General features: G+C 34.9%; 1 protein-coding gene across 1 annotated transcript in view; it reads right to left on the bottom strand.

Annotated features, from left to right (window-relative positions):
- The window catches only part of ROCK1 (Rho-associated, coiled-coil containing protein kinase 1), a 56485-nt gene that overhangs the window by 12390 nt on the left and 31262 nt on the right, over positions 1 to 12833 (bottom strand). Inside the window, exons 21-26 of the mRNA XM_010077685.1 lie at positions 12555 to 12649; positions 10551 to 10716; positions 9137 to 9230; positions 7574 to 7662; positions 7058 to 7246; positions 6402 to 6567 (exon numbers count right to left, since the gene is read on the bottom strand). Of these exons, the coding sequence (XP_010075987.1) occupies positions 6402 to 6567; positions 7058 to 7246; positions 7574 to 7662; positions 9137 to 9230; positions 10551 to 10716; positions 12555 to 12649 (799 nt within the window). The remainder of the gene's footprint in view (positions 1 to 6401; positions 6568 to 7057; positions 7247 to 7573; positions 7663 to 9136; positions 9231 to 10550; positions 10717 to 12554; positions 12650 to 12833) is intronic.

The following is a 12833-nucleotide window of genomic DNA, read 5'->3' as shown; positions in this document are numbered from 1 at the left end:
AGCAGGAAGATGCAGCAAGTAAAACAAACCAGATCCACATTTTCCAAGGGAAACAAAAAAAGGAGAGCGCACAAGAGCAAGCAAAGCTAAACGGGCGTCCCATTACTCACAGAAGATAAGCATAGAAGATAAATAAATAAGGAATGCAGGAAGAATCAACTAGACATAAAGAATAAGAGACAAGTGTTTTATTCATATTTTCAATGGACAGTTTTCCAAAGAGTAACGTAATAATGTATCTTCCTAGCACAAAACTACAATGATACAAAGAAGCATCAGAAGAAAATTAGCATTCTGCCTAATGTGAATCATAGATTTTAAAAAACCCCTGCAGATAACTGATATTGGTTTTTTATATATATTTTTAAATTATGAATGCAGGTAACACCAGTGAGAAGCTATCGTGATTCCATTAATCTGAAATGACATGGTAAATAGTCTCACAATTTTGTAAACATGCGAAATAAGTAATCAAAATTTCACTCCATAGTTATAAATTTATTTCACAATTGAGAAAAAGTTTGTAATTTTTTTAAATGGCTGAAAAAATGTGATTTGTAGAAAAAGTGTCAGAGTACAGAAATATAGCTGATAGCTAATGTATACATTGTTTACAATAAACTTAACTGGAGCATTGAGAACTTCCAAAACAGTAAGTTAAAATTTACTGAACCATTCTCCACAAATTTTATCCTTCAGGGGTAAATGTGAGGTGCAGCCCAGCCAGCTCTGAAAATACATCCAAATATATAAAATATATTGTCCATACACTTTGATATGTAAAATTATAATGAGACTGACAGCCTAGCCTTCTACAAGGCATTAAAATTAGGCATTAAAAAACCCTTCCCACATTAGCCTTACAGCATACAATATTTAGAAGTGAACTACACTTAAAAATATAGAACCACCTCCTAACATTTCTCCACACAGAATAAACTTCAAAACACAGTTGGACCACAGAACTATTAAATTCTAATTGGAAGAATGGCATGTTAGCAGTATTCATTCCAGTAAGAAAACTTAACAGAAAAATGCAGGGAATTTGTATTTCCCTGCCTCTCATATCTGCATAAGAATTGGGGGGGGGTTTGCCCCCCAGACCCCTCCACAATTCTTGATATTCAGTAACTTTGAAAAAGGAAACTGAATATTTCCTTCATGTCGGCAGGCACACTTTGATTAATTTTTACATCAAGAGAAGATTCTTCCATTGTTAGAAATTTTAGAAATATCCTAAAACTCAGGTCCTCCATTGCAAAATAAAGTGATTAACTGCTAATAAACAATGTAATATGGACAACTGCGATTCAAAAGGAATATAGCATGGATGACTGTGATTCGAAAGGACTAAGTATACATCTGTGGAAATTGGGGCATACGAAAATCTGGAAAGATCCAATAAGGATGAATTATACAAGACGCACCAGGTACTATGCAGCTTATAGAGACACTGAGTAGGAGTTATTTCTAAGTTTACTTCTCTTTCAGTACCTTCTGAAAGAAATTTCAAAGGAAGTAGAAAGTGATGAGCTATTCCAAATGAATAAGTTGACATTCTTTTCTGTCTACTACAAATCTATTTTAGTGAGCAAATTCTGTTTGGATGAGAGATTATTTCTGAGCTGTGAATAACATCTTGCAGTTGAATATAACAGTTTCTGAATGTACTTCTTTTCAACAAACCTAATGTTTGTCTGGAACCAAATGTACTCTTGAAAGGGTAGATGAGCCCTTTCATTCCAACCTTGCCACAAAGGTTTGTCTCAAGTGATATTTATAGTGCATTTTAATTTCCCTTGACAGAGTTAGCTAGCACAACTGCAAATGCTCATCTGGCCATTTCACAGATATCTGATCCAGAAAAACAATATTTATGAGTGTTCTGATTAAGTAATTAAGAAAATATGGGCTATCTAGACTATGAAGAAGAATCTTCCATTCCTGTCTTTAAAACAGGCTCAAAACTATTGCCTGATAACTTCCTTGTATTTTGGAAAGAATTACAGAATTAATACTTCGTATTTCCAATCCAGAAAATCCAAGATAGGCCTCAAAAATATTTGACGGCTAGCTGGACCCAAACAGAATATGAAAATTCCATGAAGGCTACAAATCTTATAATTATCTCTGAATAGATATTAAAATGTGGATTTGCATTCTAAAACATCTTCATGCTTAGTATTCATATTGCCAGGATGCGTTGTGATTCAGTATGATAAATGTGAGTTCTACCACCAAGTCTTCAATAAAATCACACAAGACAACCATGACTGTACCGATTTATGAGACTTTGTTGTTTTGGAGCTAAGCAATACAGATGCCGTCATGAGCAGTAGAGAATCTCTTTCCAATATTCAAGTATTTCTGCTCCTCAGACTCTTCCATAGTAACCAAAAACCTGGAGATACTACCTTGCTAATTCTTTCCAGTCCACCCTTCCCACTTGATTGTTTCCTTCCTCAGACTGTCTTACTATAATTTCATGTGGATCTTGCCATCTTGCTGGCTGGATCTTGCTTTGAGGTTTATTCAGGTGATAGCTATTTGTAGATATTTCAGAAACTCATATCTGTGTCCCATATTCCAAAAATAACCCCTGTTCGCTTAAATGGTCCGTGTTTCTTATTCCATCCTTTGTGTAAAACATAATTTTTTACATATGCTGTAAAGTATTATGCCCTGCAGTTAAACCTGTAGGACAGCTCAATTACTTAAATTATCTAGCAAATCAGATGGAAAGAATTAATTCACAACAGGTTAAGTGCCCTATAACAATTAGTAAAAAACCCCCTTAAGTTCCTGATTATGTTTTGTCTTGACAAAGAAGAATTCTGTTTACAATCATGTAAGTATTAAGAATTCCAGAGTCCAGCCAGGAGGAAGAGGCATTCCAAAGACATCATTAAAAAGCAAATACTTCATCTGTTTCAGCAAGGACTCTATTAACATTGGAGACATCAGCTGAGAGATGAGCTGATCAATAATCAGGAGCAAGAGTTGCAAAAAAGTGCCTAGAACTGAATACAAGGAAAGCCTTGCTCCAAGTCATGATCTTTCCCATCTTACGAAGTAAAAGCCTGAGAATATCCCAGATGGTCTAAACGAGCCAATCCGTACCTTGGGAGCAGCATCAGTTCCCCTGGGAGCTACCAGAACTTGGGGGGGTATTTAGCTCAATGACAGGCAGAAACCACCTCCAAGTAAGATGCAGCTGTAAGGTTTGTTACCATGTGATTTCCCTGTACCTACCTCCAAATACAGAAATTTTATCCTTAATTTTTTCTCAGTATTAGGAATTCATTTCAGTATGAGTTTATTCAAAGAGTACAAAGCTTTCTGAACCCAAAAATTTACCAGAAGCCTTTCCTGTAAGTTATGGATTCTACTCTTGTAGCCTCTCTGGGGGCTGTTAACCTAAGCTCCCTGATTAGACAAGATACTACCCCACAGCCTGAACCTCTCTGCCACGCAGGAGGACCAGGAGTCTCTCTGGAGACCCAGACAGGGGTCTCTGTGGAATTCTGACAACATTATATCGCACCATTTCATACCAAGTTTTTTCTCAGTTAAACCAGAGACTGCCCATCAGCAGAATTGAGACCATGCGATCATTCTTTTATACATGTTTGCATTATTTTGTGTTTTCATTTTTTCCCTGGCAATGTTTTTACTGTGAGAGGAAACTGAATAAATTATACTGTAACTACTTATATAGTCATTCTACCGTTTGCTTACACTAAATATTTTTAAGGAATGTCTTTGCCTTAAGAATAGATGCATCAGCTAGAGAATCCTACTGACTACTCATCAGATCCACCTCTTAAACTATTCAAGGTGCTCTGAAGGAATGTCTATGTTTGGGCTATAGAAATTATGGGAACTTAGCACACAGCTGAAGAGAAACAACTTCATACAACCTAATTGTAACAAATGAACTGCTGTGGTATGCCACCTTGTGTTTTGAAGGCTAATTACTTGGTTTGCAGAAAAATAACTATGCATTGGGTAATTTCCTCTTTCTGTGGCATGGGATATTTCTGCTTTGAAGACTGGTGCTTTTTTCCCTCCTTACAATGCCGGTGCACTCCTCCTCTGCCCTCTACTTGGCTCTTTAGCAAATGTGTGAAATCTGACTATACTAATTTCACTTAATCTCTTTTAATTACCTAATTGCTTCTTATTCAGATCCTGATCAACTCAGAGCCTCACTCAAAAAAAACCAAACCAAACAAACAAAAAAAAAAAGCAAAAAACCCAAAAAACCCAAGCAGCATGTAGGGACATGATCCAAATCTATAATAGTCCTAATAATATGTATTAGAGGTCCTACCTGCATGACACAGCAGCACAACTGCAGTAAAAATCAGAGGTATGTGTAGAGAAAAGGGCAAAAAAATTTAAAAAAAGACCATAGAAATGAAAGGCTAGTAAAAAATAAATAGAAGGGTCATAAGCATAGACAACAAAGATGACCACAAGAACTTCCAGTAATTGTGATGTTCTAATTAACAATGGAAAAGTTACAGCTGACTTTAAAAGATCTTGCACATACCAAAATTTCTGCCCCAAAACTGAAGGGCAGGTCATAAAGCCAGAAGCTTGACTACACCCGTCTCCAGAGGTAAAACTGAAAATAACATACCTTAATGCAGCAGATAAAGAAAGAGCTTACTCCTACAGTCTTTCCAAGATCTAACAGAGGCATAGAGACATTGGGTGTTTTCAGTGTAACACACAACAGCCACTATGCTGAAAATGTCTGAGAAGGAAAGACTACCCTTTTATGTAGAATAAATATAATTTGGTTTCTTGTAGAAAAAATTAACTTCTCAATTTACAGGAGTTAAGAAATTTTTAATTAAAAACTACAAACTACAGTGTTCCTCATTTAGGAGACACTATCAAACATAAGGCTTGATTCAAAACAGTAATTTGAGGGGAGAAAAACACACTTGAATGAGTAAACCCCCTCTGACTTCTTTTCTACCCCAGTTAAATGGACTATGCTGAGAATTAGTATCTAAAACTCCTAAGAAGTACTGACAGTTCAGAACTACCAGGAGGAGTTCCTAGCAGGTGACAGCTAAGAAAAAAAAAAAATGTTCCTTCACCAATCTAATAGCTCTAAGAATTCCCAATACTGAGTTTTGATAGACATTTGGCCCAGAAGATGTTTTTGAAAGAAGTAAAATAGACATTTACTTTACAAGATGACAATTGCCTGAGGGTTGTACAGATCAAACTTCAGAGCGCAAAAGGTTTCTTGGACAGAATGGAAGTTGTGAAGAAAAGACTACATCATTATCTGAATGAAAATCTATTCTAGAACAGAATTTATTTAAATATTAACTAAAAATATATTAGGGGAAGACAGGACACAAAAACAGACACAGGAATAACTACATAAAAACATACACTAAGTCTCATAACCTACCTGAAATTTCAATCACTCTAAGACCCCTGGAAAAACTCTAGAATGTGGCAATCTGAGCAGCATGAAGTGCATTAACAGGAAAAGAGACACCTAAATGATTCAATTTACTTTTATCTGATTATTCATCCACTGAGGTCTTAAAATACCCAAAATAGTATTCTATTTTCATATGTTTTAAAATATTTTTCTACAATAAAAAAATCAGACTGTAAATCTGTAAGACAAGCACATTAGACGAGCATTTATTAAGAATATCAAGATGAATTGCAAAAATTACTTAACTATACAAAAAAAAATAAACCTAGCTCCAACATATGGAAATTGTTAAGCACAGCTTATTATCACTAAATATTTTTTCCTGTATCTAGAGATACAGAAGTGGATCATGTGAAAGTACTAACTGATTACACTTTTCAAACATGGGGGAGGGAAAATCACTAACCAGTAACAGTGGGTCTCAAAATACAGTGCCTGGAACTAACACTACATGGAAATGGCTAACTACACTGTATTATTTGTTTTGATTTTGAACCTGCTAAATCAGAGTACCATACAACCATAAATGCATTATGGAAATTCCTACAATTATTTTTCACATGGGTAATTATTGCTGCTGGTCACAGAGGTGCTACATGACTAAGGACAAGGCAATTTTGCATTCAAGATATAAAATACAATCATGATGTTGTGGAAGTGCTGACCCTGTATTCTAGTCACTGGACACAGCACTATATTCAAACGGCAGCAGATGTAAAGATATTCCTTCCAGGAAAGTGGATAAAAATTATGCTAATGCCAAGCCATACAGTGGGAAAAGTGATGTGAGAAGAAATTAAGACTTAAATATAAGCAGCTAAGCTATGAAATAAAAACAAACAAAAAAAAAAAAAAAGGAAGTGGAGAAGTGATACAGAAAGAGACAGCATGCACAAAATCGAGTTGTTCAAATACGCTTTTCTCTTACCTGAAAGGTTTCCATCTGTTTCATCTGTCTGGAGACTAGCAACACTGGTAGAATCCATTCCTTGCTGGAGGTCCAAAATTTTCCTTCGCAGTTGTTCTATGTCGCTCTCTTTACTATCCAGCTGCATCTGGAGCTCATTCCTGTACGTAGATTCTTCTGCTAGTTGCTGTATTTATATATGCATAGTTATTGTGATACCAAAAATATGTCAGCGAAGTATTCTGAAAACAAAACTCTCTACTATTTTTTTAATATCTCTAGATAATTTTGATAGCATAAGTGTTCGTTCAGCCTTGGAAAAAAGTTAAATATCAAAGATCCAGCAATACATTCAAGCACAAAACAGATTAATCTATTAATATTTTTTGAAAAGGAGACCACCTACCAATGAAATAAACTGCATAAATATTATGCTACACAGTCTTCAGTGTTTTAGTCTTCATCATATATCAGTAACTTCCACAGTTAAAAATTTAGAAAGGGGAAATGAATGAGAGCAAGCACAGCTGTACACTTGGCGAGTTCCCTGTCTCACTAAAATTCTGTAGCCTAGAACATGTGAAACAGAACTTGTTTTTTTTCAAGGAGACTAGGAGCCACACATTTTTCCTGTGAAGAGAAATTCCACAATGTGACAAAAAAAGAGATTATTTTACCGCTTGCATTTCATTGAGCTCCTTTTGGTATTTCACTACCATCTGATTGAATTTCTCTTTTTCTTGATTAAGCTCTAATTGGAGCTTACGGTTTTCCTTCTCTTTCTTCCTCAGATCTTGCATGTTAGTTTTCTTTCTGTCTATTTTAAAATCTTTCCGATTCATTATCTCAGCCAGTTTGTTGACAGCCTGTTAAGAAAAAGGAAAACCAGTAAAAAAAAAATATATGCAAGCATGTTTCATACAAAATTTCTAAGGTCCTCTAGGTATAGGATTCAATTAAAAAAAAAATCTTAACCAATATAAATGGCCCTTACTCACAACAGAAGTAATACTAAAAGTACACAGCATCAAAACTTATTCTTTCAACTGTAATATCAACAACGCAAATTATATATCACGGTTAACATAAACCTAATCTCAAAGGAACTAAGAATTAGTTGCACAAAAAACAAACTGAAAATATATCTGATATGCAAAGTAATTATTGTTAGTAAATTGCATAAAAAGTTATACCTGTGTCTTCAGAGTTCTTTCAGTGTTAAGGCTCTTCTCGTAATGCATTCTAATATTATTTATTTCCTCCTCTTTTTTCATTTTATATTCTGTTAAAATAACATTCAACTTTGAGATATCTTATAATAAGGTAAATATTTCTAAGTTTAACCACTTCTACAATTGCTTTCCCCAGCCCCCCCATTTTCCTGTTGTGTCACTTAATGTGCAAAATACAGTTTGCAACAACAAAGGTTACCAGTTTAATGCTACTGCAACGATAGAAAAATACCAGGAGGATACATCAGAAAAGCATCAAGATGAAATACTAATGCCAACATATGTATTTTTGTTTCCTGGTGATGACTAAGTTGCCCCACTTCCATCACATTTGCATTAGCGGAAGTATTTCTGCAGTACCAAAAATTATTAAGTCAGTACCCACACAGAATAAGACTGATATGACTGGACTCACATTCAGTACAGATTCTCAAATCAGGCATAAAGAGATCATGGCAAAAAAGGCTTTCTTTAAAAAAGCAATGAGACTGTTACATTCCTCCCACCCCTCTCACACACCAGTTACTCAGTTCTACCAATCTGTCTTTCATACCTCCAGTCTGTTGATTTGTTCCCAAAGTTTCTATAAGTATGCAGTTCACTAATAAGGATTTCTCCACCAAAACTACACACAGTTAAAGAACAATTTTCAAGTACTTCAAAGTAACAAAATCCATAAACTAAAAAATACTGAAAACTGCTTGCTCACCCAATCCCTGCTACTACAGAAATGCAAAACTAAGGGAAAGTATTTTTGTATGCCTTCTTGCCTACACAGTGTTTGCAACAACACTGGCAACACAACTGATAAGGCCTTTACTCTCACAGTCAACAGATATTAAAGCATGCATTCCAATTTTATAATGCTTGCTCAAATGGAAAACCATGGGAGTAAACTGAATAATAAAGTAACTTTCCATATAGTCAGAATGCAGTAAATAGAATGCAAATCCACTGATACGGTTGAGACCACAACTTAGAATCTGAATCTAAGTGAGACCTTAAGGAAGCTGAAATACAGATCCTGTAAATACTGGAGATAGAAACAAAAACTTCAGTAAATATATTGTGCATAATACAATGAGTAAAACACTTTTCCTTAATAACTTTCATGCACACAAGGGCCTGGCTGGCAGAAGGGGGTTAAACAGACTGTACAGGGTAAGCTGTACTGGACAGACATTCCTGACTATGCCTGCCGGAAGTTAGTGCTAACTTGTTTTTAAAACTGAGGAGGGGCTGCAAGCAGAATCTCACTATTTCCTACCTGCTACAGTTGAGGTTTTAATTGTTTTCAGCAATAAAGGCAGACCATGGAAATGGAAACAATACAGTACAAAGAGTGGCAATTTACATGGAAGATATATTTTCAAGATTAAAACAATGACATATTATTTTTCACCAAGCCCAAAATAATAGGGAAAATAAACTGTAATATCTTCTCCTATTTCCATTTTGCCACATATGCTTCAAATTTAATTGTGCTTCATAACAGATTAAGTTAAAACTCCAAACATAACATACCTTCCTCCTGTTTCTTAATTTTTTCACTGATCTCTGAATTTTCCTTTGTTATTAAATCAACATCTTTGGTTAATGTGTTATTAGTTTCTTCCAGCTAAAGGAAAACAAACACATTTTAAAACAAGGACCTTGTCATAAATTCTAAAAATATTTATAATACTATTATTTTAAAGACCCTTAAATCTGTAACAGCCATTTACTCGGAACACCTTCCTCAGATTACATACAAAAAAACCTGCTTGCCTTTCAAACCTCAATTTTTTAAAAATGGTACTTTTCTTCTAAGCTGTCTTGATTTACCAGAAGGCTCAAAATACACCTGCCCCAGAAAGAATTCTTTTTTTTTTTTAATGATCTGTGCAGAACTGACAACACTGTAGTATACAATCAAAAACTCAAGCAAAATTAGATTGTCAGTTAAATTTGTGGTACCTTGGAAGAACGAGTACCTCAAGGCCTTAACAAATACATATTAAAAACCAGACATAATTGCACTCCTGAAAAAAGTTTCATTTGAAGCCTATAGAAATTATTGTGTATAGAGCTGTCTGACAAAATTATTAGAGTTTTTGAAACCAACAAACATATTGGCAAGAAGGTATTCCTTCAATGCCACACAGAGACAGACTTCTAAATGCTTCTTAAGAAATTATGTCATTCTAGAGATTTCAAGCTTATAAAAGAAAACACATGTAACAAACACTACTTCTGCTATCTTTACACAGAGATGTAGTATCTGTCATAGCACTAGCAGAAAGCTTTGAGCAATTGATCCAAGTTCAGTTATGCCTAGAGTTTTACTGAAGCTTTACACCCCCAGGATTCTTCAGAAAATCTGCATAGCTGATGCTAAATGGGAAAAAATGATGATGATAAAATAACTATGCTATACATGGCTTGCTATTTGAAACTCCTCAGTTAAGACATTTATCAACCTGATATTAATACTCAAGAGCTTTGCTATAAAGTATCTTCAAAAATTACAGTTTGGGGTTTGTGGTTTTTGGGGTTTTTTTTAATAGTTTACTAGTGAGAAGAAACTCAAGACTTGCAAGGTTTTTTATAAAGACTAAGCAATTTTGCAATAAGAGCCTCTAATACACAGCTCCACAAATTTACAAGATTTTAAACGTACACTGGGCAATGACAAGAAGTAATTACAAAAGGCTTAAAAACTGAATTATACGCATTTGCCGGATTTTCAGTCTGGCTTCACCTCAGATTAATTGAGTCTATGTTTCTTTGGGACTTCACATGATGGGATTTAATATTTAAGGTTACAACTGAGTCCAAAACTCAGATGTTCAAGTAATTATTACTTATGACCACAACAAGACTTTATAAATTAAAAAGATAAATTTCTGTTTCCAGCTGGGGGATATATATAGGTATTAATTACAGTGGAATAATTTACCCTTCTTATGATGCTGTCCTTTTCAGTCATTTCTTGCCTGTGTCTTGATGCTGCTTTTTTGCTTTCCTGACTCAGTTCAAAATACTGTTCTTCAAGGAGTGCTCGTGCCAACCGTTCCGACTCAGCTTTGGTTTCAGCTAAATCCAACTGGGTAGTGAGTGTTTCTCTACAAAAAGGACATTAAGATTTTGTCCTCCTATGCAAAACATTCCGTATTTTCAGGAAGACTAACAAACCCAAATTATACCATTCAGCTCATTGTCATTCCCTTAGTTTCTTAAGAAAAACAACATTTACAAAACCACACTGTATACTTGTATTATTTTGATGGTCCACACAAGCTACAGCAGCAAGCTTACTATAATTTCAATCATCCATGAAACAACAACCCTTAGGAAACTAGATGTCAAATTCTCCTGCCTTTGAGGAATAAAATATAAAATTAAATTGCATGTACAGTGTGTTCCATCAAAAGATACTTAACCCTATCAGTATTAGCTACTTTTTCACATAAGATTACTGCCTGCGAAGATGCGTGCTCCAGCCTGTTTGAACAATAAGGAAAATTACCTAAAGTTTCTGAAAACACACAGTGGTTCTATGCCTATGCAACCTTTTGCAGAAAGGCTTGCAAATTCTATCTACAGCTTGAGAGACAGGGGGTAGTAACTTAGGTGCAGTATCTCATTAACGTATAACACAACTTCTAATCAGTTCAGCATACAAGCCAAACTTTCTTGCTCTTGCTTGGACTACAGGCAGAGTTCCTATATATTTGCCTGCAAAGGAACCCACATAAAGCACGGTGTCCAGTCTAGCACCCATGAGTCAGGTGTACCCAGCAACATGTGACACAGCTCACAGCATGCTCAGATAGAAGTGGCAAGACATTACTGCAGTACAGGCTTATGACAGATGCCCTTTCTGCACTGCAAAAATAAAAAAGAGATTTATGCAATGAAATACTCATTGCTATGGAGCCCACTGATTTGATACATCTGTAGTAGATAGGGGTTTCTACTGTAAAAGGTAACAAAGTATACTCAGAGTTTGCCACAATTCCCATAGTTGTGCAGGGGTGAAAAATGTTTATGATGAGCATAAGATTGTGGAGAACAGTGAGGGAACAGAATAAAATGAATCTATAAAAATAAGTATGAAAAAAAGCAAAAGAAAAAAACACAAGAGGACTAAAGAAGTCTCTCCTCCCTTTTGTCTTTTAAGTTGGATACTACTCCTGAACAACTTTGCATAGACAGGTATTTTCCTTCTACATCATATTTATTAGCCAACATCTTTTCTTTCTCCCTTTCTTAGGCCACCAAAATGCATTGTGAACATTGTACATAACTTCCTCCCTTTAGATTGTTCTGCGATGCTGATGCTTAAGTAGAACAAGAGACCCAGACTTTAGAAGAGAGAAACTCTGCTTCATGCATAAGGCTACAGTGTCCTTCTTCAGAATAAACAGATATTAAATAAAGTCATGAAGTGGAATAAACAAGCTTAAAAAACTCCTTTCATTATATGCTAACTTAGAAAATAGTACATCATAATTAACTGGCTTGGTTGTAATCAGAAGTATACTACACTTAGAATTCATAGTATTTTCATTATCTTTTTCTCAAATTATTTTATTGGCTATAGAAGTATACCAAGTAATTATCAGGATAACATAATCAAATAAAGTTGTCACAGAATAACGTTACCACCAATTGTAATGTTTTTTCAAATTTTCGCATCTTTCTAAATTCTCAGAAGTCATCATTCTTCTTCCAGACATTAGAGTCCAAAGCAAATATGAATAACCATATTTGGCTTTGTGAGTCAGCATAGGTATCATCCCATGTATTCGTCATCTTACAAGGTGTTACAGAACACTTTTGAGACCTGTATTTTTCTGAACGAATCAAACATTTTAAAATCTGATTCAAAATCTTCATGAGCAAGACCATACTATAATGGAAAAACTTGTGTCTTTTTGAGAAACACAAATGGACATACTTTTCGTTTTGCAACTCCTGCGTTTTTCTTTGAGTTTCTTTATTCTTTTCATCGATTTCCTCTTTCAGTTCCTTAACCTGAGTTTTGTAAAGTGTCTGTAAAAAAAAAAAAAAAAAAAGGCAAAAAAAAAAGAATCATTATCATTATCAAATTCCATAGTGAAATTCTTCACTGTTTTGATACTGGTTGGTTTGAATCTGTCAAACCCCAACACATGCCATTATTGTCTTTAATAAAATTTTCTCCTTCCTGCCTGTCTGAGATCCTCCTTTCCAGTTT

This window comes from Pterocles gutturalis, unplaced genomic scaffold (genome assembly GCF_000699245.1).
Source record: "Pterocles gutturalis isolate BGI_N339 unplaced genomic scaffold, ASM69924v1 scaffold2211, whole genome shotgun sequence".
Lineage (NCBI taxonomy): Eukaryota > Metazoa > Chordata > Aves > Pterocliformes > Pteroclidae > Pterocles > Pterocles gutturalis.
Note: the sequence above shows the minus strand (reverse complement) of the source record. Positions and strands in the feature narration are given on the sequence as shown.